This window comes from Pipistrellus kuhlii, unplaced genomic scaffold (assembly GCF_014108245.1).
Source record: "Pipistrellus kuhlii isolate mPipKuh1 unplaced genomic scaffold, mPipKuh1.p scaffold_m20_p_2, whole genome shotgun sequence".
Taxonomy (NCBI): Eukaryota; Metazoa; Chordata; class Mammalia; order Chiroptera; family Vespertilionidae; genus Pipistrellus; species Pipistrellus kuhlii.
The window spans coordinates 45264684-45289878 of NW_023425515.1; the positions used below are offsets into that span (position 1 = coordinate 45264684).

General features: G+C 37.1%; 1 protein-coding gene across 13 annotated transcripts in view; it reads right to left on the minus strand.

Annotated features, from left to right (window-relative positions):
* ATP13A3 (ATPase 13A3) overlaps positions 1–25195 on the minus strand; it is an 89111-nt gene that overhangs the window by 15856 nt on the left and 48060 nt on the right. For 9 of the 13 annotated variants that reach the window (XR_006742071.1, XR_006742070.1, XM_036443924.2 and 6 more), the window contains 16 exons: positions 24543–24693; positions 23196–23312; positions 22617–22634; positions 22350–22503; positions 22136–22256; positions 17435–17559; positions 13432–13607; positions 12545–12667; positions 12385–12464; positions 11517–11559; positions 11110–11219; positions 10706–10802; positions 9738–9810; positions 6906–7083; positions 4475–4662; positions 1217–1305 (listed from right to left, as the gene is read on the minus strand). Coding sequence is in view for 8 of the 13 variants with exons in the window: in XM_036443924.2 (XP_036299817.1) it covers positions 1217–1305; positions 4475–4662; positions 6906–7083; positions 9738–9810; positions 10706–10802; positions 11110–11219; positions 11517–11559; positions 12385–12464; positions 12545–12667; positions 13432–13607; positions 17435–17559; positions 22136–22256; positions 22350–22503; positions 22617–22634; positions 23196–23312; positions 24543–24693 (1843 nt within the window). In the remaining 5 variants the exon portion in view is untranslated. The remainder of the gene's footprint in view (positions 1–1216; positions 1306–4474; positions 4663–6905; positions 7084–9737; positions 9811–10705; positions 10803–11109; positions 11220–11516; positions 11560–12384; positions 12465–12544; positions 12668–13431; positions 13608–17434; positions 17560–22135; positions 22257–22349; positions 22504–22616; positions 22635–23195; positions 23313–24542; positions 24694–25195) is intronic. The other 4 variants (XR_006742072.1, XR_006742074.1, XR_006742073.1 and 1 more) reach the window with 1 other exon arrangement.

Below are 25195 nucleotides of genomic sequence, written 5' to 3' on the forward strand. Positions count from 1 at the left end.
ACTTTTACATCCACTAGACAAGTGTTTGTTGGCAATGATGTGTAACAATGGATTCTCATACACTGATGAAAGTATAAACTGATACAGTCACTTTGGAAAACAACTTGGCATTAACTGAGAAAGCTAAATTGTAAGTGCTCACAGAAAACAAAAAACAATGGATAAATGAATTATAGTATAATCCTATAGTGGAATACTATATAGCAGTGAAAATAAAATGCATGAATCTCAGAAATGATGCTAACAGGAAAAAGCAAGTCACAGAAAAATACAGATAGCAAGATACGATTTTCATAAAGTTCAAAAGCAAGCAAAACTATCTTTTATGACTTCATGCTTATATATCAAGTGTATAATAAAAAGCAACACAATGAAGTAAAAATTTAGAATAGTAATTCTCTCGGGGTGTTTAGACAAACTTACTGTCTTGATGATGCTACTTTTAGGTTTGATAATGGATTCACGGGTGTTATTTTTATTACTATTATGCATCACAAATTAAATGTGTGCATATTCTTTTGTATAAAAGTATTTCATCATACATAGTTTTTAATAAAAAAAAGTATGGAGAGTCCTAGCTGGTTTGGCTTAGAGGATAGAGCGTTGGCCTGTGGACTGAAGGGTTTCGGTTTCGATTGCAGTCAAGGGTACGTCCTATTAAGCGGTGTGCATGAAGCAGTTGATCAATGATTCTCTCTCACCATTGATATTTATATATCTCTTTCCCTCTCCCTTTATCTCTGACGTCAATAAGAATATATTTTTTTTAAAGTATGGAGAACTCAATCAATATTGAAGCAGCAGCAATGTGTGCAGACTATTCAATAAGTACATTGGACTGGGACATCTGTTTATAGAAATGGAATGCAAAGTGAAGAAACAGGAAAGAAAAATAAAATAGTAAGTAGAGTCAATAAAAGCTTCTGTTTTAATTATGTTTTTATTCTTTATAGGTTATCTTTGGGTTAATAAAACTGTATCTTAGAAAATTCAGAAAAAAGCAGTCCTGGAAAAAAGAAATGTAGACAGTTCAGTCTATTTCCCCAGTAACATAAAAGTAGAGGGATAGATTTTAAGCCATAGCAAACATCCAGAAGTCTCATTTGGCTGTGTAAACTTCATGTAATACTAATATGTCCATTTCTGTTACTATCCCAAGTACTATATCACTCCTCAGGCAACCAGTAATAGTTGATGTGCTTAAATTAAGCCTTACCTGAAGAGCCTGGTCAATAGGGGCAACTGGATGCAACATGATGAATAATATGAAAACATACAAAATAATCACAGACAAAACAAAAAGATCTGAAAAAGAAAGTAAAACAATTAAATTAGAAAGTTCCTTTATATAAAAAGACATATAACTGGTACACTGTGAATCCTATTAATTCTAAATTTGGATGTGAACACTGAATGTTGCTATTTAGGTTGATTAAGTATATAAAGTATGCTTAATATTACTTCCTAGAGTATAATACATTATTTAGGACCAAAGTATTCATTTATGTGATGTAAAAATAAACAGCATTTAAAAAACTAAGAGACAAACTGCCGGAAACCAATCATTGTCTAATAGAAAGAGGCTGGTCAACCTTGAAGCTCTGAAAGGTCAGAGCCAACCACTCCCTATCTAATTGAGACAATAGTAACTGAGGCAACTTCCCTATCTTATAATCATGTAAATCCTTACTATATGATAATCTGCTTATTACCTGCCTAAGAGCTATGAGTGTTTCCCAAAGCTGCTTAAGGGTAATGGGTGTATCCCATAGCAGCCTCAATAAAAGGGATAGCAAGAGCCTAGAGAGTCTTCCCACTAGAGGTTGACTCCTGCCTGGCCCCCCATTTGTCCCAAATTAACTCTTTTCTAGTCTCTCTCTTCATTTTAGTGTGTGGCCTCCTCCAGAAACCGGACCCTGAGTGGGCCCTAATCACGCGGGTCGTGTTAAGGGTTCCCACACAAACCTTTATGAAAATTTCTATTTCTCCCAAATAAAGAGCTACTTTGTAAGATAATCAAGCCAGTCATAACTCACAAATAAGAGACTAGACTATTTATGGCAAAACGAGATCATCATTTAAACATGTATGCAATGACAATTGTTGACTGTACTAGTAAAAATGCTGAATAACATTTATTTTCAATATTAAGTATGTTATAATCCTAAATAGAAGCATTCTAAGTTGAATGTAAGTATATTTCTGCTAGGTGAATAGACTATTTCACTATTTAAAAGTCACTATTTCACTGACTTATTCTGTGAAAATACTTCCACAGAAAATGATGGTTAAACCCTAGAAAGTGAGCTGATTTATTATGTTAAATGTGGGTTACCTCTATGGCTTGCTATGATAGCTAAGAATAATAAATCCCACCCAGAAGTACTTTGTATCACTTTCCCAACTTCAAAAATAAAACTTTCTGCTCATGGCCCTCTTGTTAACTGTGTGCTTAAATAATGAGGCATAGATAAGTTATTAGAGTCTGTTAAAAAAAGTGCTCTAAAAAATGCCAGTTGGAAGTACACAAACTAAAAAATAAATAAAAACATGAAAAAGGACAAAAATAAATGTCAGACTATACATGCCAAAGAAAAATGTGGAGATAGAAGTTTTGTTTCAATAAAGTAACAGCTCATATTAAATGTTTTTAAAATCCTATGCATTTTCACAAACAATAAGCAAAATATAGATCTGCAATCTAGTTCCTGGCATGTTGCAAGAAGAAAAAATTTACTCAGGCTCAGAAACTTTTTACATCCACCTCAATACTGCTTCTCAAATTTTCATGTCTTTCTCCTGGAGCAATCCCCTTTGATCACACCAATAAAACTCTGCCAAGATCTTGAAGCGAAGGAGAAAATAAATTGAATCTTTTCTCTGCTTAGCCAAGGGAGAAAAAGAGGCACTCATCAAAGGAATTTGACAGGAGAGGTGGGTGGCTGGCAGATTTACATATCTACCCAAAAGAAAAGACCAAGATGATTTCAACTAAGAATGGAAAGATCAGGTATTCATTTTAGAGAGGTAAGAGTTTTCAGTGGATTATGCTCTCAGCCCCTGGCTTCACCTGGCTTTGTAACTTTCTTAGTAATCCTATCGAAGTAATACTCTTCACCAGAAGATAGCTATTAAAACAAATTCTGTTGTGTGGTGATTAAGGGCCAGGGGAGAATGTTCCTTAAGTTAAAGATTAGATTGTTTTACATTCTGCCACAAAGGTATGTAAACACTAGCAAGTCATTCAGCATCAAATTGTTTTAACTAGAAAATGGGGATATAATGAGGAACCCATAAGAAAGAGTAGATTTAAGTATTTAAAATGTAATGTAACATGTAAACTCAATTTATTATTAAATATTAGAGGCCTGTTGCACAAAGAGAATATAGTGCAATAGGCCTTCCTTCCCTTGCTTCCAGCACCCGTTTTCCTCCAGCACCCAGGACCCAGGCCTTTGCTGCAGACTTCAATCAGTCTGCAGTCTTTGTCTTTGCTGCAGCCAGAGTGCCACTCCTGTAGATCCCTTTGCCTCCCGCCCCCAGGCCCTGCCCACCCTCCCTCTCATAGCAGGCATCCTGCCCCGCCCAGTCACTCAGAGCCTGGAGCTGCTGGATGGCCAGCATCTTTTTCCTTTTAATTTACATATTCCCTCCCCATTGCCTGGTGGACATAGTGGAGTGATGGTCAATTTGCATGTTTCTCTTTTATTAGTGAAATGTCCCAGTTTATAGCATCACAGATTTGTTAATGACTCCAAATCCTTTTGATAGAATATGACACCAAAGTAAGGCACCATAAAGGATTTCCTTCATAGTCTCCCCCCCCCCCTTTTTTTTTTTACTCAAAAACAAAACCTATATAGAGTAAAAAAGCCCACAAACCTTATGGCAGAAAAATGTGACTTTGGATGGAGAGCAGACGATGCAGTATGCAGATGTGTTATAGATTTGTACATTTGAAATCTGTATGGTTTTATTCACCCATGTCACCCCAATAAAGCAAATGAAAAATAAACAAAAAATTTTAATGCTATGGAAGAAAAGTCTTCAAGGCTCAAGTTTCCATTCTACTGGTCCCTTCTGCAGGCTGCAAAGGTGACAGAATTCCATGTGAACATTGACTATACCCATGTCAAAAATGAAGAACAGACAACTGTGTTGTCCAGACCACCCAGAAGGAAAGTGTAATACCCTCTGTTCCTACTTCTAATTGAAATTTCCTATAATGGGTTGTAAAAATAAAAGTTTCAGCCAGAAGTAATCGGTTGTGCAAACGAGGAACATTCAGAACTGGTGGCATTAGTTTTAAGCTTAGGATAGCAGCTACCAGGAGAAAACAACAGACAATAAACATCTAGATCACTAAGCTTATTCTATTTAGGGATATCTCTTTTACTTTGAAAAGACAATTTTAACTCTACTCTTCTTACATTATTTTTAAAGAAGGTAAGCAGTATGGGAATACCAAACTTACAATTCTTGTAGCAAGGTTGCCTGAAAGGTTTTCCTTTTGAAAAGGCAATTGCCACTATGAGGTACTGAAAACTGGAGATAAAAAACACTGTGGTATTTTCATAATTTTGTATATTATGTGGATCATCTTCGGTTTCATTGAACAAATGTGAGAAATTCCCATAAAGACTTCCCGTTGTATTACAAGCACTGAAACATACAAAAAAAATTTTATGTTACTAAACACAATACCAATTGCACAAAAGAAACCAATTTTACCTTACTTGCCTTGACTACCATAAAATAAATAGAAATAAGGTATATAGCAGAAGACCCAACAATATTGAGGTTAAGATATATAAAACAGGTAGAAGAACATTAAGGGTTTTTTCAATTTAGTCACATTTCAATCAATTGAAAAATTAGAAGAAACTTCATTACTTAATATGAAATTGGGGAGTAATTTTAGCATAGTAAAGGTAAAATGACTTTTGGTTCTCTACCATTTTTTAGCTATCACTAAGAAAATATTATTTCATTTCTGAGCCCATGTCCCAACCAGCAAGTGTGGACACCACCTGCTCATTCAAAAGGTTACTGTGGGATAGGGTGTGTATATGTCCAGCATAGCACTTGGCACTGAGGTGGCTGTCAATATTCTCCAGCTATGGCTCTCTCATCTCTACTTCCAGGTGAACAGGACTGGCAAACAAAGATAGAACTTAGTATAAGAAGTCCCCAATATCCATCACTAAAACATCAGCTATAATAAGCATTGTTAAATAGTAACAAAATCTACTACATTTGATGTTTCTCTCTCATCAATGTTTCTAACTATCCGTCTTCCCTCCTCTCTGTAAGAAATCAATAAAATATATTTATTTAAAAATCTGCTACGAATTTGGTAAAATTCTTGAGAACAACCCCATATCTATTCCTTTTCATATGCAGTGTTTTATTTTTATTTATTTATTTTAAATGTTTTTATTGATTTTTTTCAGAGAGGAAGGGAGAGAGAGAGAGCTAGAAATGTCGATGAGAGAGAAACATTGACCAGCTGCCTCTTGCACACCCCCTACCAGGGATGTGCCCGCAACAAATGTACATTTCCTTGACCGGAATCGAACCTGGGACCTTTCAGTCCGCAGACCGATGCTCTATCACTGAGCCAAACCGACTTTGGCTCATATGCAGTGTTTTAATTTACACACTAGAAGCCCAGTGCACAGATTCTGGCCTGAGGAGATTGGGCAAAACTGGTTCTCCAACATTCCCAGAGGGCTCCTGGATTTGAAGAGAGCGCAGGCCAGGCCAAGGGACCCCACTGGTACATGATCAGGGCCAGGGGAGGGACCATGGGAAGGCTCCAGGGCATGTCCAGCCCATCTTGCCCAATCCTGATCAGCCAGACCCCAGAAGCGAGCTAACCTATCAGTCGGAGCATTTCCCCTTGGTGGTCAGTGTGCATCACAGCAACTGGCTGAACGACCAGACACTTAAGAGTATTACGTTTTTATATATATAGATAAACAAAGAGTAATATTATGTTTCTAAAACTTTAAAGACAATCTCCCTCAATCAAGCAAAATAAATATGTGCATCTGAAAATTTAAATCTACAAAATTACCTTAATGAATAGCTTTTCTGTTTAATTAATTAAAATAGCATTGTCATTATTTGTGAACTGTAGAACACTCTATCCATAAACAAATAATACTTAAAAAAAAAAAAATAGCTTTTAAAATGCTATTTCCTAAAATGGGGTTAGAAAAGTTAGAAGCACCAACATTCTGAGTATATAAAAGGTCCAAGTAATTAATTTCAACTTTCTAATTTTACAGATAAGGAAAGCAAAGCTCAGTAGCAAATTAAGAAACTGGTCCAACGTCCCCACCTTCGTAGTGATTAAGATTTTGCCAGACTGTCTTCTTACACACAGAAGAAATTGTCATGATATAAAGTCATGAAATAAATTATTTAAGTGTTTAATTAAGCTGCATGCAAAAACCTCTACATATAAAAGCTTAAGCGACAGATCGACTGATTGACTGGTTGCTGTGACATACACTGACCACCAGGAAGCAGACACAGGCGCTCAACACAGGCGCTGCCCCCTGGTGGTCAGTGTGCTCCCACAGTGGGAGTGCCACTCAGCTCACCAAAGGGCACCAGAGGTGGGGTTCACAGCCGGCCACTACAGCCCAGAGACTACAGCGGAGCGGCAGTGAGCTTACCAAGCAGCAGCAGGTTCAGCGGGCCATTCAGTAGGCAGGAGCAGCAGGCGGTGTTGAATGGCCAGTTTCAACCCAATACCCACAGGTCATGACAAGGGGCCCCACTGGTGCATTAATCCGTGCACCAGGCATCTAGTTTTTATATAAAATTTTACTTATTTTTACATGCATGAATGTTACACACTTTTCATAGTCTTCTAAATGGACTAGTCAACTTACTCTGAATGTGGATGCCATGTTTCATACCAAGGTTGCTGCTTGACCCAAAAAAAACCCAAAGACTGAAATCCAATGCTGATGATGATCTGAGACAAAACGGAGAAGAGAAGGGCCCCCGATATGAGACCTGAAGGTGGTCTCTGTGCCACAAGTTCCTTCCAGGCAGGATTTAAACTCACTACATTAGAAGAAAAAGATGAAAGGTTTGTTGCTCAATCAATTTGACTCTATAAAATGCATAAACAAATTCATTTAGAAACTTAAAAAATTGTTTTTGTCAACTATTGTACAATTAAAATAAAATAATTTCTTCCTTATAAGACATTAACAAAAATTTGAAGCAAAATAAACAAAACAGTAACATTAAAAAAGGCTCTGATTGTTTATTAAGGTGTTATCCACTGTTAAGTCTCCCTTTTCTTTGTTTATAAATAATGTGTATAGTGAGACTATGTAAAACTCCTGTCCCTCATCAAACTTTTTTTGGGTTATTTTGAGAGAGAGAGACAGAGACAGAGAAAGACTTTGATAGGTCACCTCTTATGTGTGTCCTGATTGGGATGGAACCCACCACCTTTTTGTGGTGTACAGGACAATGTTCCAATCAACTGAACCACCCTGCCAGGGCTCATTCACTAATTTTTAGCATCCATTAAAGACTGTCTATGATGTTTTATGATAGAATTGTACACCTGAATATAATTTTATTAACCAATTCATCCCAATAAATTTCATAAAAATTAAAAAATGGGTCTAAATAAGTCATTCTCAATTAGCATGATTTTGCCCCTCCAGTATGTACATTTTTATTTGATTGAGTCAAGATCCTATTACCATTACTATTTTTTTTATTATTATTTTTGTTGTTGTTAATCCTCCTCACTCAAGGATATGTTTCTATTGATTTTTTTTTTTTTTTTTTTTTGAGAGAGTGGGAGGTGGAGAGACAGAGAAACATCAATGTGAGGGAGACACATTGATTGGTTGCCTCCTACATGCACCCCAACAAGGGCCAGGATCAAGCCTGCAACCAAGGTACATGACTTTGATCTGAATTGAATCCAGGACCCTTCAGTCCATGGGCCAATGCTCTATCCACTGAACCAAACTGGCTAGGGACATTATTTATTTTGATGTGAACATCACCAATACTGGGACAAACCGACATCTTGTGTCTCTTTCTATGATACTAGAGGCCCGGTGCATGAAATTTGTGTGGGGAAGAGGGGAGTGTTCCTCAGCCCAGCCTGCATCCTTTCCAATGTGGGACCCCGCAATCAGACATACCTCTCACAATCCTGGACTGCTGGTTCACAACTGCTTGCCTGCCTGCCTTCCTGATTGCCCCTAACTGCTTTTACCTGCCAGCCTAATCACCCCCTAAACACTCCTCTGCCAGCCTAATTGATGCCTAACTGCTCCCCTGCCAAACTGTTTGCCCCTAACTGCCCTCCCCTGCAGGCCTGGTTACCCCTAACTGCCCTCCCATATAGGCCTGCCCCCCAGACCCAACTGATCTCCCCTGCAGGCCTGGGTCCCCCTCAACTGCCCTTCCCTGTAGGCCTGGTTGCCCACCAACTGCCCTCCCCTGCTGAGCTGGTACCTCCCAACTGATCTCCCCTGCTGGCAATCTTGTGGTGGCCATCTTGTGTCCACATGGGGGCAGCCATCTTGTGTGATGGAATGATGGTCAATTTGCATATTACTCTTCTATTAAATAGGCTACCTAGAAGGACAGAGCAACCTGTATGTGATATTCCCACCAAGAATTTATAGCTTATCCCTAACCTGTTTGGCTCAGTGAATAGAGTGTCAGCCTTCAGACTGAAAAGTCCCGGGTTTGATTCTGGTCATGGTCATGTACCTTGGTTGCAGGCACATCCCCAGCAGGAGGTGTGCAGGAGGCAGCTGATCGATGTTTCTCTCTCATTAATGTTTCTAACTCTCTATTCCTCTCCCTTCCTCTCTGTAAAAAAAAAAATTAATAAAATATATATTTTTTAAAAAGAATTTAAAGCCTGAGTCTGACTAGAATATACTGCACAAAGCCATATAACTGGTATATCTTTTTTCATAAATATCAATATCAAGAGGCCCCCCCAAAAAAGGCTGATGTAAGTAATATTCCTGATTAAAGAAGACTAAGAGACAATAATTACATGAAGTTTGTGAGCCCTGATTAGACCTAGGCTACAGGACTAGGACAAAAAAGATAGGTATAAAAGGACATTGTTAGGCCATAGCTCGTTGCTCAGTGGATAGAGCGCCAGGAATCAAACCTGAAGGGTCCCAGGTTCGATTCTGGTCAAGGACACATGCCTGGGTAGTGGGCTCGATCCCAGTGTGAGGTATGCAGGGGGCAGCCAATGATTCTATCTCATCAATGATGTTTCTGTCTCCCTCTCCCTTCTCTCTGAAATCAATAAAAATATATTTTAAAAAATATGATTATGAAAGGGCATTGTTGGTACATATGACAAAACCTGAACATCTGCTGTGGATTAGATACTATTTTATCAATGCTAAATTTCATGATCTTTACAACTGTGTTTTATTATACAGTATAAGAGAATGGCTTTGTTTTTAGGCAATATGTACTAAAATATTCAGAGGGAAAGGGGCATAATAATACTAATTTATTCTCAAATATTTCAAAAAGGAGTGGAGAGAGAATAAAGTAAATAGGACAAAACATAAGCAACTTATAATAAAAGGCAATGTAACAGGAAATCTGGAGAGGTATGCAGTGTTACAATTGTCAATGTAAATTTACCAAAGTTTAACAAGTCACTAGAATTTCATAGGCTTTGAAATCACTAACAAAATACTCACTTGTAAATACCACTACCAAAATGATTGCCAGATCAATGAAGAGAAACTGGAAGTCTCCTAGGTTACTTAAGACCTACAGAAGTAATTTTTTAAAACATATTTAGTTTTCAGGAACAATTACCACTTTCCTCTGGGGTTTTAGTCCCCTCCCACCCCCAATGATTACTACTACGTGACACTTGGACCTGCTTGAAAAGTAAAATACATTTGCCTTTCAAATCAGTGAAATACAACATATTTGCAAACATTCAATTTAATATTTTAGTATAAAAGGCATCTCCTAACAATTCATTCAATAAAAATCTGTTAAAAGTTTTTTTGGCAAAAAGAAAACACAAACTTTTACTCACAATATTCAATATTCTTGAAAATTAGTATCTTGAAGCTTCCTTAATATCTAACAACATCCCTCCTGATACTTTCTACAAATGATAAAAAAGTATAGTTTCACAAAGACTCCTTGGGATGTCACCAATGTTCACTTAGAAATATATCTAAAGTGAGATCACTTCCAGAATAAAATCTGATAGAGTATTTATGTATACCACTGTTTAAGGTTTTTCTCCAAATTCATAATATCCTACAACTACTGCTGAAACCCCTTTTTTCATTCTGGCCCTTTCCTGTAACTGTATAGCAAAATTAACTACAATTCTGAAATATGTCACAGCTTATTTAGCATTTAGAAGGATTCTTAAAAAGATGTTCAATCTGTGCTCAAGGCAAAAAAGTATACAATTATCTTTTATTCACACAGTTCAACCACAGCTGCCAGCCTTAAGCTATTCCAGACTGATATTTTTCAATCTGCTACACAAAACATAGTAAAACTAAAGAAAAATTTATAACTGCTACTTATGTAAATTCCATAATTAATGCATGTACTCAAAATCAAACACATACGCTCATATCTTAATTTAAATGTCTTAACACTAAGTGCTAACTCTGTAAGCAATATTAGTACTCACGGAGTACAGTAGAGTAACACTGAAGTATTGTATAATGCTGTACAAAGCCATAAATTTAAACACACAGAAGGAAGTCATTAAAGCAGCACGGCCTTCCCTGTGAAAACAAATGTTGGCATGTGAATAAAGGCATTTCAAACTCCTCCTCCAAACCACAATTATATCTTGACAGATGAATATTAACATTCAAACGCTACAATGAAGCACACTTCTACCCAAAGAACTAAGCCAAAGCAGAATTGGAAGTGATGAGGAGTAATAATCAATCTGTTGCTAATAAATAATAGATCAAATATACCAAAAAACCATAAAACCAAATTCATATTACTTTCTGTAATAATTTTCCCCCCATATTATTAAAGCAAGCTACAAAGCGACAACAGGAAATTTTCCATTTGTCCTACCTGATGAGGTTTGGCACACAGGAAATACTAGGTGTTTTGGAGGTAAAGGGAGATGCCACTGAAGCCTCAAGCTCTGATAAAGAAATGCCTCCATGTGCCCTCTTTAGAGCCTAAAAGTTAGAAAAAGAAAACTGGTAACATTTTGTCAATGTGACTTAGGCTAGCAGGGATGGGGAACCTTTTTCTGTCAAGGGCCATTTGGGTATTTATAACATCATTTGAGGGCCATACAAAATAATCAACTTAAAAATTAGCCTGCTATTTTGGTCAAACGTTTCATTAACTCACTCCTAATGCTTTGGCAGGGCCAGACCAAATGATTTTGCAGGATTTACATGACCTGCGTGCCAGAAGTTCCCCATCCCTGGGCTAGAGAAAGAATTATAAATTACAGAAAGTATACTTACACCACAATCATTTGCACCATCACCACACATCCCAACAAAGTAACTGGAAAACAAAAATTATGTTAAGATTTTGATTAATTTCCTAAAAGACACAATAATTTAGATTTCGCTAATACCATATTATGGAGAGCTAATAAACCAAAATTCCCCCAGTGAAACAAAGGAATCTTTTCTTTACAATGATCACAGGCATACTGCTTTGTAACAGCCTGCTTGTCAAATAACCTGGGTATTGTCCTATTTCTGCCACAAGATGGACAAATCAGTTTATCATTTTAACATCTCAATTTCCTAATCTTTAGAGCAAAGTACTTTGGCTTGTATACTCTTGAGCACACTTACTTTTAATGCTATCAGTATAGAGTTCTCCCTTAAAAACTTGAAACATATTTATTTACCTAAACTATAAAGTACTTCCATCAAACTGAGATGAATGAACTCTACCTCATACATATGACCTAGAAAAGAAACTGTAGATATTTTACTTTAGCTGCAAGATCCTACATGAGCACATAAGCCTTTTTTAAATAGACATAGGGGTGTCGAACTCAATCAGAGAAGGGGCCAAAATCTAAAATCCAGCCTAAATTGCGGGCCGAATGGTTTACTGAACAGTCATAAACTGTCATTGTGATGGAAACGCAGCTGAGTACAGTGATGACAGCGCGGTGCGGGCCACATTGCAAGGCCTGGCGGGACGGATTTGGCCCGCGGGCCTTGTGTTTGACACATGTGCTTTAAGTTATTGCCTACCTACTTCCTAGGGGATAATATTATATATGAAACATTACTTTTCTAGGTTTGAAAATAAACTACAATTCACCAAATAAATAAATAAATAAATACCACCACACACCCCAATACTTACTCTACATTTTGCAATGCTTCTACTAATTGTGTCTTCTGATCAGGTGCCATACGAGCAAACACAGTGCCGTGCAACATCAACTGGAAAAAAAATATGAATTTCTTTAAAATACTGTTACAATGTATTTATGTGAACACATACATAAACCCAAATCACTAACCTTTGGAACAAGGTCTTGAAAATGCTCCAGTATCACTGAAAATGATTTTCCATTCATTGCAAAATGATAGCGAGACACCTGAAGATCCTCTAAGCTATCATGGACTGATTTAATTGGAATTGCCTGTGTATACAACATTCAAAATAATATTTAGAAAGCCAAACCACAGAACATTACTTATTTTAAATAATCTGATCAAAAACTAAATTTTGTCATTTGATATTTTACACAAGACATTGAAAGTTTAACATTTTTTTAAAACAAAGGGAGCCCTAACCAGTTTGGCTCAGTGGATAGATCATTGGCTTGTGGACTGAAAGGTCCCAGGTTCAATTCCGGTCAAGAGGATGTACCTTGGTTGCAGGCAGATTCCCAGTAGGAAGTGTGCAGGAGGCAGCTGATCGATGTTTCTCTCTCTTCCATGTTTCTGACTCTCTATCCCTTTCCCTTCCTTTCTGTAAAAAAATCAATAAAATATATATTTTTTTAAAAAGAAAGCAAAGGGAAAGTCAATTTTAAGGGGACGAACCTATCTATATGTTTTTTTTAAAAAAAAACACACACACATACAAAAACATAGAAAGGCTAAATTATCAGCTTTAATTTGAGACAATCCATGAACTTAATATTTTGGCCCACCTGCACCATTTATCATTATTTAAAATAGAATAAATCTTTGAGATTCTTATACTTTAATAAAAGTGTGCTTTTAAAGTTTGTGTAACTATCAAAATTTAAAGTATTGAGATCCTCGGTCTAATGAATCAGAAGCCCAGGTTTCGGTTTTCTGTTTACTTTTTGTTTTGTTCAATTTTAATACACATTTTAGTTTTTAGACTAAATTAAAACACAACAGCTTCAAAGAGAGTAATTCATTTTAACATTACCTCCGAGTCAATTGCTGATGAATTACTGCACTGTGTTAGACTGTCTGCATAATGCCAGTTTATTTTGGCAACTTTTCCATCCTTTGGAGGTAATGCTTCAGCAATAATAACTTTATCCTGAGGTAGTATCATCCCACAGTCTCTGGCCACAGAGACAGCAGTCAACATGTTGTCACCTAATTTTCAAAATATTAAAAACACATTAAAATTAAAACATAAATGGATTAAGCAACAAGTGCTTATTAAAAATCTACTATAGTTCCTACCACTGGACTGGGCAAAATGAAGATAATGTATGGTCTTTACTCTTAGAGTTTAAAAATAATAAAATCAGGACATACTTATCAAAGGAAGCTTTAAATAATGCAAGCACAGTCAGAACATTCTCATCCATAATTTTTAAAACCAAATACATTCTAAATCTTTATTTTAATCCTCACCTGAGGATATCTTTTTATTGTTTTGAGAAGGAGGGGAGAAGGAAAGGAGAGAGAGAGAAACATCGATATGAGAGAGAAACATCAATTGGTGCCTATTGTATTTGGCCTGAAGGAGGATAGAACCTGCAATCTAGGTACTATATGCCCTAACCTGGAATCAAGCCTACAACCTTTTGGTGCACGGGACAACATTTCAACCGAGCACCAAGCCACAGGGCCATCCTCAACCTTTGAGTCAGTCACTAGTAGCACCTGCCACGGTGCTACATACAGAGCAGGAGCTCAATAAATATTTTTTGAAACAACCTAGGAGTGACCAGTAATCTGTTTAAGAATACTAGAATAGTATCACAGGAAAGAATGAATTACAAAAGCAAGATTACACAAAACTAAAAGATAAGCAAGGTAGTAAGAATATAATCTTTACAAGATGTAAAGAGAAGCAAGACAGACAACTTCTCAGCCATGAGAAAAAAAAGCACAGCACTGTAAAGGATATGTTCAAGAGAAGAAAATACTGGCTTACAGGAGAAGCTGACAAAGGTCTTGAGAGCCCACTGCTATCAGAACTGAAGAGCAATATTACAGACCCCTTAGGACAACAAAGACATAGTCAGTCATTGTAGAGAAAAAGGGGAAAGAGATACAGAGATGGAAAATGTCTTGAAGCAGTTATTAAAACCAAGAATTGCTAGAAAGATAATAAAGTTAGTTACTTCAGTTGTATAGTAGTAACTATACTATCAGAGAATCTGAGTCTAAATCATAAAAAATGTGCTCAGGCCTTTACCATATAAGTCTTAATGAAAACATAAATGCCATAAAATAAGTACCTTAATTTTGATTACTTACTAACAAAAAAAACTAAGAGCTACCACAATTTCACACAGGTAAAGAATGGCATTTATCTATTGTCAAAAGTATAATAACACCAGGAGAATCATCCAGCTATAGTAGTAAAAGATAGCTTCAAAGAGAATAATTTCTCTTAAAAAAAAAAAAAGGCTATTTTCATTCTTACACTGTTTCAAGTGATTATATTAGGTCTAGTAATAATTAATGTCGTTTTCTAATACTTTTTAAAATCGAATTTATTTAAACAATACAACAAAATTTAATCAACAATATAGTTGCCGTTGTTTTCTACTACTTGTGCCCAATGCTCAGGAAGCATTTTAATCCCTCTGTTGTAAAATTCTTATGATTTTGATGCAAAAAATTCGGTCAATGCATTTTTGAGGCATTCTTCATTATTAAATTTTTTTCCAAGAAGAAAGTTTTGCAAAGAACGAAACAAATGGTAATCGGAAGGGGCAATATCAGGAGAATATGCAGGTTGAGTGAGAACTTCCCATTCCAACTGGCACAGTTTTTCAGCAGTGATTCTTGCAGTATGCGGTCGTGCGTTATCGTGGTGAAGAATTACGCCCTTCTGATTAATCAGCGCGGGTTCTTTTTCTCTTAAAGCTTGGGCTAACCTTTCCAATTGGGCACTATACACTGCACTTGTAATGGTTTGGGTAGATGGTAAAAGTTCATAATGAAGAATTCTGCCGAGACCGGTTTGGCTCAATGGCTAGAGCGTCGGCTTGGGGACTGAAGGGTCCCGGGTTCGATTCCGGTCAAGGGCATGTACCTTGGTTGCGGGCATATCCCCAGTAAGGGGTGTGCAAGAGGCAGCTGATCGGTGACTCTCTCTCATCGATGTTTCTAACTCTCTATCTTTCTCCCTTCCTCTCTGTACAAAATCAATAAAAATATATTTAAAAAAAAAAAAAAAAAAAAGTTCATAATGAAGAATTCCTTTAAAATTCTACCAAACACACAACATCACTTTTTTCGCATGCAAGTCAGGTTTTGGCGTGGGCTGCGGAGCCTCATTTTTGTCCAACCATTGAGGCCGCCTTTTCAAATTAACATACAGCACCCATTCTTCCTCTCCGGTAACAATTTGCTCTAAAAACGGCAAACGGTTTTGACGAGAGAGGAGCGAACTGCAAATTGTGACTCTTTGATTACGGTTGTTGTCGGTCAACTCATGAGGAACCCATTTTCCAAACTTTTGGACTTTGCCAAGTGCTCGCAATTGATTGGAAATTGTTTTTTGTGAACAATTTAAAGTTGTCGCAAGCTCTTGTTGGGTAATTTGAGGATTTTGCACCAAAAGAGCTTGAAGAGCTTCTTGATCAAAATTGGACACACGGCCTCGACCACTCTTGTTATCTAACAAAAAATTTCCCTCGCGAAATTTCTCAAACCAACGCTGGCATTTTCTGGCGCTAACTGCATCTTGACCAAGAGCACTACAGATGTTTTTTGCAGCCTCACTTGCTTTTCTTCCTAATTGGAACTCGTAAAGCATGCAGTGCCGAATATGCTCTTCATCTGCCATCTTCTTAGCCGTAGTTTTGCAACAAAAACCAAACCAAACACAAACTTTTTCAGGCAAAACTTGTTAATTGCACTTCACACGTTCTGTAGATACCACGTGTTTGAAGGTTATGTCAATACAAGTCAACGCCAAGCAAGATTTTAAACGAATGTTTAAAAACGACATTAATTATTACTAGACCCGATAAATGTACTATCTTATACATAAAATATAATTCTAGTGTGGCTCAATGGTTGAGCCATCAACCTATGAACCAGGAGATCATGGTTAGATTTCCCAGTGAAGGTACATGCTGGATTGCAAGCTCATTCTGGGTTGCGAGCTTGATCTCCAGTTGGGGGTCTCCAGGAGGCAACTGATCAATGATTCTCTCTCATCACTGATGCTTCTATCCCTCTCTCCTCCCTTCTGCTCTGAAATAAATAAAAATATATACTTTTAAAAATATAATTCTAACAGTATCTATTAACCATTTTCCATGCACGTGGCACAGTTCTGAAAATTGTAGAAAATTCCAAAATAACTAAAAGATATTCTTAACCCTAAAAAAAATCTCATATTCTAGTAAAGCAAACAAATGTACAAATATCTAACACAAAGCAAGGCACAATAGGTGCTATAAGAAATATATGATTAAAAGAGAGATAAAAAGAAGCAGAGTTTAAAATTTTAGTGTGCCCTTTATTATCCTACTATACTTTCTATCAACAGAATTTATTAGACTTCAAATGAATATTGTCAAGTTAACTTACAGCTTAAAAATATTCAGAGCTGAAATAGGGCAATGCAAAATGGAGACACAATATAATATGCTTTATAACCAACTGGTCATCTATAATATGTCAATACTAGGAGCCCGTTTGCAGGAAGATTCCTGCAAGTGACCACGTGTGGCCGATGCCCCCCCACCCCGCTTCACCCCTCTGGCAACCGCCTTGCTTTCTGCTTTTCCTCCCTCTTCCTTCTAAGCTGTCTTTAGTCTTCACTCCTCCCTCCCTCAGTGTATGCAAATTAACCGCCATCTTTGTTAGGTTAATTTGCATACCCATTTTAATTGGCTGTAGGTGTAGCGAAGGTACAGTCAATTAGCATTTTTCTCTTTTTTTAGTGTAGATATCTTGAACTCTAAGATCACACTCAAATTTTTCTGTGTAATTTTATAAAGTCTAACCTGTGACCATGACAGTGCGAATATTGGCTTTATGCAAATCTTCAAGTACTGCAGGGGTTTCTCGCTTTAATTTGTTCTGCATTATAATTAATCCCATAAAATCCATGTTGTTTTCAATGGCATCTCTGCAGAAAAAGAAATTTTAACACGTATAGTCAAGTAAACGGGCTATTTTCTTTATATTGATAAAGCAATTTAAAATATCAAAAATGATAAATTAAGACATTTTATAGGCAGAACAAAGCACATATGTGTATGTTTATGAATTCAGTATCTTAAAAAAAATTAAACCTGGAAAAACAATTCCTAAGAAATACACTGAAATTAAATTTTACCTTTTGAAATGCAGGACTATAAGGACCATTAGGAAATGTACAGTTAGTTGGCTCTCCATATCCCCAGGGGGGCCCTAGAACCAATCCCCACACAGGTATCCCCAGGGGGGCCCTAGAACCAATCCCTACACAGTATTCCTTTATAAGACACTACCAATGCATAGTGCTAAGGAATATTTATCTTGTATCCTACTCACCAAATGAGCAAGCATAAATAAACCTATTTTTTTACACATACAACATACCCTAACTTAAATGTTAAAAGAAAGGGGGAAAAACTGTCCATAAGCACATTTGATACAATTATAGTACATTCATTATCAAATTTTGTATGAATTTTTATAAAACTCTGTCAAAATCTTGATCCTTGACGTGGATGTAAGCAGCATTAGCAATCCAACAATGAGATCTACTTGGAATCCAGAGATGAGTCAAAAGTTAAAGATGCTATTCCTTCAAACAGTTATCTATAATGCACCAAGTACTACAGAAATTGCTGGGATGTCAAAGATAAAAAGGCAAGATATATACTCTTCAATATACTTTTGTGGGGAAACAGACATGTAAGCAAAGAGATGTATGCAAAACAAAAATAATATGCACTTCAGCACTATAATGCACAGGAAGTCTGTTCAGTGATAGTTGTGTTAAGAAATCTCAAGCTAGCCCTAGCCGATTTGGTTCAGTGGATAGAGCGTCGGCCTGTGGACTCAAGGGTCCCAGGTCCGATTCCAGTCAAGGGCATGTACCTTGGTTGCAGGCACATCGCCACTAGGGGGTGTGCAGGAGTCAGCTGATCGAGGTTTCTCTCATCGATATTTCTAACTATCTCTCTCCCTTCCTCTCTGTGAAGAATCAATAAAATATATATTTTTTAAAATCTCAAGCTAAATCAGGGAAATTTTTTTCTTCAATAGAGAAAGGGGGCTTGAGGTTAGGGACCAAAATTTCACACTTGCAATAACCAAATGGTTTTTCTACCCAAAATTCAACAATTATAGGCCCTTTCCATAGCTATTCAATATAAACCTAAATATCTTTGAAACATAATTTAGAACAAGGAGTGTTAAAGGTATTAAAGAATAGTTAGAAAAGTTACTACAAATGATATTGCTGGTGATAATAGGAGAAACAAGCCTTGAAACCTGAAAATGCTTTTCAAAACACAAAGCTCTACAAATGTGAAACTACTGGATCAAGAACACTGCAGCCATTTTCCTACAAGATACTAGTCATTTCTGACTTCAAATGGTTTCCTAACTTTCCTATGATACAGGTCATAGAAATTTTGGCCTCTAATTGATCAATACTACAATATTTAATTCAAGATATAAAGATTCAATCTGTTAGAGAAATGCCAACATCTATTCCCAGAAGGCAGAATGGACACACAAAGAAGGCTGAAGGATGAGAATGAAGGGAAGCAGAAAAGGGGGGTGGGGGGGGAGAAGTTGATAGAGAGGAATAGGGTATTCTGGGCAGAAGAAATAGCCCATCCAAGAGCATGGAAGGATGTTTGAATAAAACAGGCTCAAGAACAGTTAGTCCTTAGGAGGGAACTGGCAAAAGGTGAAGGTGTAGAGAGAAAGAAAGAGCCTAATATGCCCTTCACAGGAATCTATATAATATTTTACATTTTGGATCCCAATCATGTATATGCATCATATAATTTGGTTATCACTTTTTTTTATCACCAGTTGTCAACAGCACTTTATTTTTTTCTCTCCAAATCCTGTTCTGTGGCTTCATTGGCTCTTTTTGCCTGGATGCCCAAGAGCTGGGAATTGGCACGGGCCATGCGAAGACTGGCAAAAGCCTTGAAGTTCTTCTCCTCCCTCTGTGATGACCCTGGCTTTCTCCTTCTTGCAGACATTCCGTATGGGCATGACTGGTCCGGTCAGCGGGGTAGCCAGTTTGAGTTCTTCACAGAACTGTCTCCCTTCCTGGGGAAGAGTGTGAGCTTGGAGTGGTACTCCTTCAGTCTCTGCGTGCTGGCCTGCAGGTACTCGGTGACTTGTTCCGCCGCCTCAGAGCCACTGAGATCCCAATGGTCCAGGCCACCTTTTTGTGGATGCCAGCCACCCTTAACTCTTCCAAGCTGAAGGCCCTGCCAGCTCAGTTCACACTCCGGTGTGGGTACCAAACAGTGGGGCATCTCACTATGGGTGGGATGGGTCTGGACGCAGGTTAAACCACGTGGCAACTGCCGCTGCCAGTCCTTATGGAAGTGGGGCTTTAGGATCCTGTCATTTCGGCTGGGCACCACAGCTACAGAGGCCTTCTTGGAAGAAAGCAGAAAGCAGAAAGCAGAAAGCAGAAAGCCACTTTTTTTTTTTTAAAGATTCATGCTTAGACCATATCTCTCAAAAGAACTTCAAGGCTTTTCCCAGTCTTCGCATGGCCCGTGCCAATTCCCAGCTCTTTGGCATCCAGGCAAAAAGAGCCAATGAAGCCACAGAATAGGATGTTGGAAAGAAAAATAGAATTTTGTAGTTAGAATTCATAATGTAGTTTTTCCTTTTAGTTAATTTGCCTATTCACTCTACTTCTTTAGTTGTCTCTCAGAAAACACAATTGTACTACCAACACTTTTTACTTAATGTGCCTGAAATAATTAGACATTCTAATAGTCCATAATTTAACTATTGCCCTATACTGGTTCCACAACCATCAAATCTCACAGAACTGGACAGTGCTATTCATTAGCCATGGTGTCAGATTACCGCATCACCTTTCAACATCTTATGGACTCAATGTCAAGAAGAACTGCAGCAGTATTGAAGGCAAAAGGTGGCCCAACGAAGTACTGATGGTGTGATCATAATAATCTGGCCACTCAGTGTATATGATATATAAAAGCCTAAGCACCCTTTATGACCAAATGATGGAAATTAATAGTTGACCAGTCGCTATGATGTGCACTGGCCACCAGGGGGCAGACGCTCAATGAAGGAGCTACCCCCTGATGATCAGTGCACTCCCACAGGAGCACTGCTCAGCCAGAAGCCAGGCTTCTGCCTGGCTTCCTGCCACTGGCACACTGCTACATCCCCTGAGGGGTCCTGGATTGCAAGAGGGCAAAAGCCAGGCTGAGGAGCCCCTCTCCCATCGCCATGCACGAATCTGTGAACTGAGCTTCTAGTGTTGTTATAATTTTCTCAAACCTTCACTAACATTAGTTATTATCAATCTTTCCAATTTTGTCAATCTTAGAAGAAAAGTGGTGTCATAGTGTGGTTTTATTTTGTAGTTCCCCAAGAACTGAAGTGTCCTATCATTTTCATGTGTTCACTGGGCATTTGTATGTTGTTGTTTTATCTCTGATATTTATCTGTTTGTATCATTTGCCAATTTAAAAGATTATGTGTTTTGTTTTCCTTCCTGATGTATTTCTCTGATTGTGAACTCCTCCAATTGGCCATTTATAAGAATTCCAGGTAGGATTCTGATATTAGATCTGAATGTTAAAAAGCTCTCTCTGGCCGAAACCGGTTTGGCTCAGTGGTAGAGTGTCGGTCTGTGGACTGAAGGGTCCCAAGTTCGATTCCGGTCGGGAGCATGTACATTGGTTGCGGGCACATCCCCGGTAGGGGGTGTGCAGGAGGCAGCTGGTTGATGTTTCTCTCTCATCGACGTTTCTAGCTCTCTATCTCTCTCCCTTCCTCTCTGTAAAAAAATCAATAAAATATATTAAAAAAAAAAAAAAAAAGGCTCTCTCTGAAGGCAGTGTGGAACACAGACTGCAGAAAAGAAAGATTAGGAAAAAGAGCTGAGTCCTTGAATTAGAGATAATGGCTGTGGGAATGGAGGAAGAAAAAGCTATTTCATAGGCAAAATTATCAGGACAGCTAATGGATATACGTTTCTGCTAGCTTACAAATGTTATCCTTAAAGGGAAGGTCTATATCAGTTTCAGTTAAAGAGACAATCCTTGAAGGTAAAATCCATATCTATACCGGACGTAAATGTGATGTTGGTAATACCATTTGAACTTTGGGGTAGATAGCCGTTTATTGTGACTCATGATACTGACTAAATAAGTACTTGGTTCCAACCACTAGGAAAAAGCAAACATCATTTGGGAAAAATTAACTTCTGTAGAATTAGGTTTACTAAAACATGATTATGTTCCTAAAACATGCCTGACATGTAGCAGGAACTCAATAAATATTTAACAAATAAATTAAAAATAGTTCCAAAAAGCTGTATTAATCAACTAAAAAAAGAAAACCATATTATGTATATTTGCATACATTTAATAAATACTTAATAAACACCCAACTACAAACAATTTATTATATGTGACATATAAACACAAATGATGCATCATTGGAAAAACTGTAGCAATATTATTAAACAATCTTACCTGCTAATGTTCTGTACTTTATGCCATGTCAGCTTTGACTCCAATTTTCTGTGTGCAAGAGCAATTACACGGAAGCCCTGTTTAGTGTAATCTTCTAAAACATTTTCAAAATCAAGAGGAACTTTAAAAGGAAAAAATAAGTATCATTGTTAGAATTGCTAATACAAGCCTATATAAATATCAGAATTTTATTCAAATAAAGTTGGTTCCTTACTTGTTTCAGGTTTACAAAGACTGGCAATGACCTCAGGTGCTCCTTTCATGTAGGCATCCATTTTTTTATCCCCAAGCACCCTTGCAACCACACTCATACGTTGCAAAGCAGAAGAAAATGGGAACTGGCGAACAATTCCTATCTCATAAATAGCCTGTATAATTTCAAAAGATGCACGAAGTATTTATTATTCTTTTCTTAAAGAATTTGATTTAATTCTTATTAAAACAAATATACTTAGGTATAAAGTAAATATTCTTTACTCACTGGAAGTTCAAACAGCTCCTAAAAACAAAACAAACAAAAACATAAATAGTACAGATTAAGTCCTTAGGATAAAAAACAACTACGATATGTATCCCCAAAACAGCAAGAAATTTTGATTATTTCAAAGTTATGTTGCGAGATTGCTTCTACCCTACCCCCCATATTTAAAAAGCATATTACTGAATACTTTCAAATATTCTATCCTAAATATATTAACATATTAAATACAAAAATAAACTGAGGGGACAAATTTAAAACTTCACTTCTCACATATTCTTTTATTAAATTCTAAGAATACAGTTGCATTTTAAGGAATTATTCACCATATCATCACATTATCTCAATCACAGGGCACTGAGCTATTCAGTAAATAGGAAGGAAAAGTAATAGTACTGAGAAATATATCTCAGTGTTTACAAAGAATATCCGCAATATCCCAACAATAATTTCCAATAAACAGTTAAAATATTCATATCTGTATAGGAGTTAAAGGATGTGATTTCATCTTCTACTTATATTTCTAAGTGAGGAATGAATGTGGGCATCAACAGTGTAATCCAGCTTAAAGTGGTTTCGTACCATTTCCTGGTCTCCTGCAGGTGTAGATTCGGGAAGTAGTTGTTTTGGAGGGCGAACCACAGTTGGCATAATTCGATTATGAAGTGCTGTTTCCTCTTCAGTTGCTTCTTCCAGAATCTAAAAGGAAAACATTCAACATATTGCTTTATAAAATTAAATCTGCTGACTTCATCCTATCTAATAAAGAGGGAATATGCTAATTGACCCTCATACCGTTACAAAGATGGCAGCACCCAATGCCTCCCCTGCAGGCCTAGGTCCCCCCCAACTGCCCTTCTCTGCTGGCCCAGTCACCCTTAACTGCCTTCCCTGCCAGCCTGATTGCTCACAACTGCCCTCCTCTGCTGGCCTGGTCACCCCTAACTACCTACAACTGCCCTCTGCTGCAGGCCATCTTGTGGCAGCCATATTGTGTCCACATGGGGGCAACCATTTGTGTCACGGTCAACTTGCATATTACCTATTTATTATATAGGATATGCAACTACTATCAACATGTATAATGCAAACTGAAAGCATGAAAAAAGAATAAGGGTAGGGAAGAAAAACCAAAAACAATACTGACTCACAGAAAATAAATTATCCAGAGTCAGAAGGAAACTTTAAAATCAAAACTATTATTGCATCTATAATATGAACTGAATGCTTTGAAATGGTTAACAACCAAAGAACATAAGCAAACACATAGAAATCAAATTATCAATGGCTGCCCTGGCTGGTGTGGCATATGGTTGAGCATCATCCCATGCATCAAGAGGTTGTCTGTTTAATTCTCAGTCAGGGCACATGCCCAGACTGCAGGCTCAATCACCAGCAGGGGGCATGCCAGAAACAGCCTATCAATGTTTCTCTCTCCCTCTAAAATCAATAAGAACATATTTTTTTTAAAAATTAAATTATCAATAGCAAAACATTTAGAAGGAACAAACGCAAACCTTCATGTGTAGTAAGGACACAGAAAAGAGAACATGGATAAAAAGACCACCAAAAACACATCACTACTCATCCTTTTTATCTAACCAACAAACTGTGATGCTGAAGATCATCTTACTGACCCAGGCTTACTGCCCCAAGTTACTGAGAGCAGATATTCATTAAACACAAAAGAAGGGATCTGAGCAGGTTGTCTCTATTAAAGGTGTTTAAGTGAGTCAATATAACTAAAACAGACGTTTTTTTTTTTATTATAATGATCTCTCTCCTGTGATATATCTTTAGAAATTACATCTTTTCTTTCATGGTACAAGACAGGCTATCATCAAAACAACCTGCAGAAACAATCCTTCTACAAAGTAATTTTTACTCTATTTTTCTGAAGTTACTTGTACTTTAAAATATTAAACTTACCCATCCGATGGCTTCAAACATTTTCAAATCAAGTGGATCACCAGAAAGCACTCCTTCAATTTTTGTGAGTGAATGGCAAGTAGCCATACAAGCAACAAACTGAGACTTTACCAACATCTCATTGCAAACATTTTCTTCTGGCAAAAGAAAACTAAATAGATAATATACTGAATTAGATTTATAAATTCCAAGACTCGAGATAATATTCTAACAATATTCAGGTTTTGTCATTTTAAAAATGGAAATAAAATGTTTGCATTTCTGCATATTTTTAACTACAGTTTGAGAATTCAAAAACATTTCCTTCCATGAAAATTATACATGACTGAAATATGGTATTACCTTACATTCTAAATAACTAGGCCAGACATAACACTTTAGAAAACACTAGACACTAAATGATAATTAAAATTCCTGCCTATGGACATATGGCAGATTAGAATACATAAAAACTCTCTTACAAAAACATGAAATGAATGTGTAAAACATAATCCTTTAAATGCAAAACTGAGCTCACTAAAAAAAGAAAGGAAAAATTTAAGTGCCAGAAATAGGAGGAAAGGAAAACAGGAGGGGTATGAACTTGAGCAGATGCTGTGACTACCTGGAAAAGAAGGAAGAAGGGAGGGGAGCCCTCTTAGGAAGCCATCTAA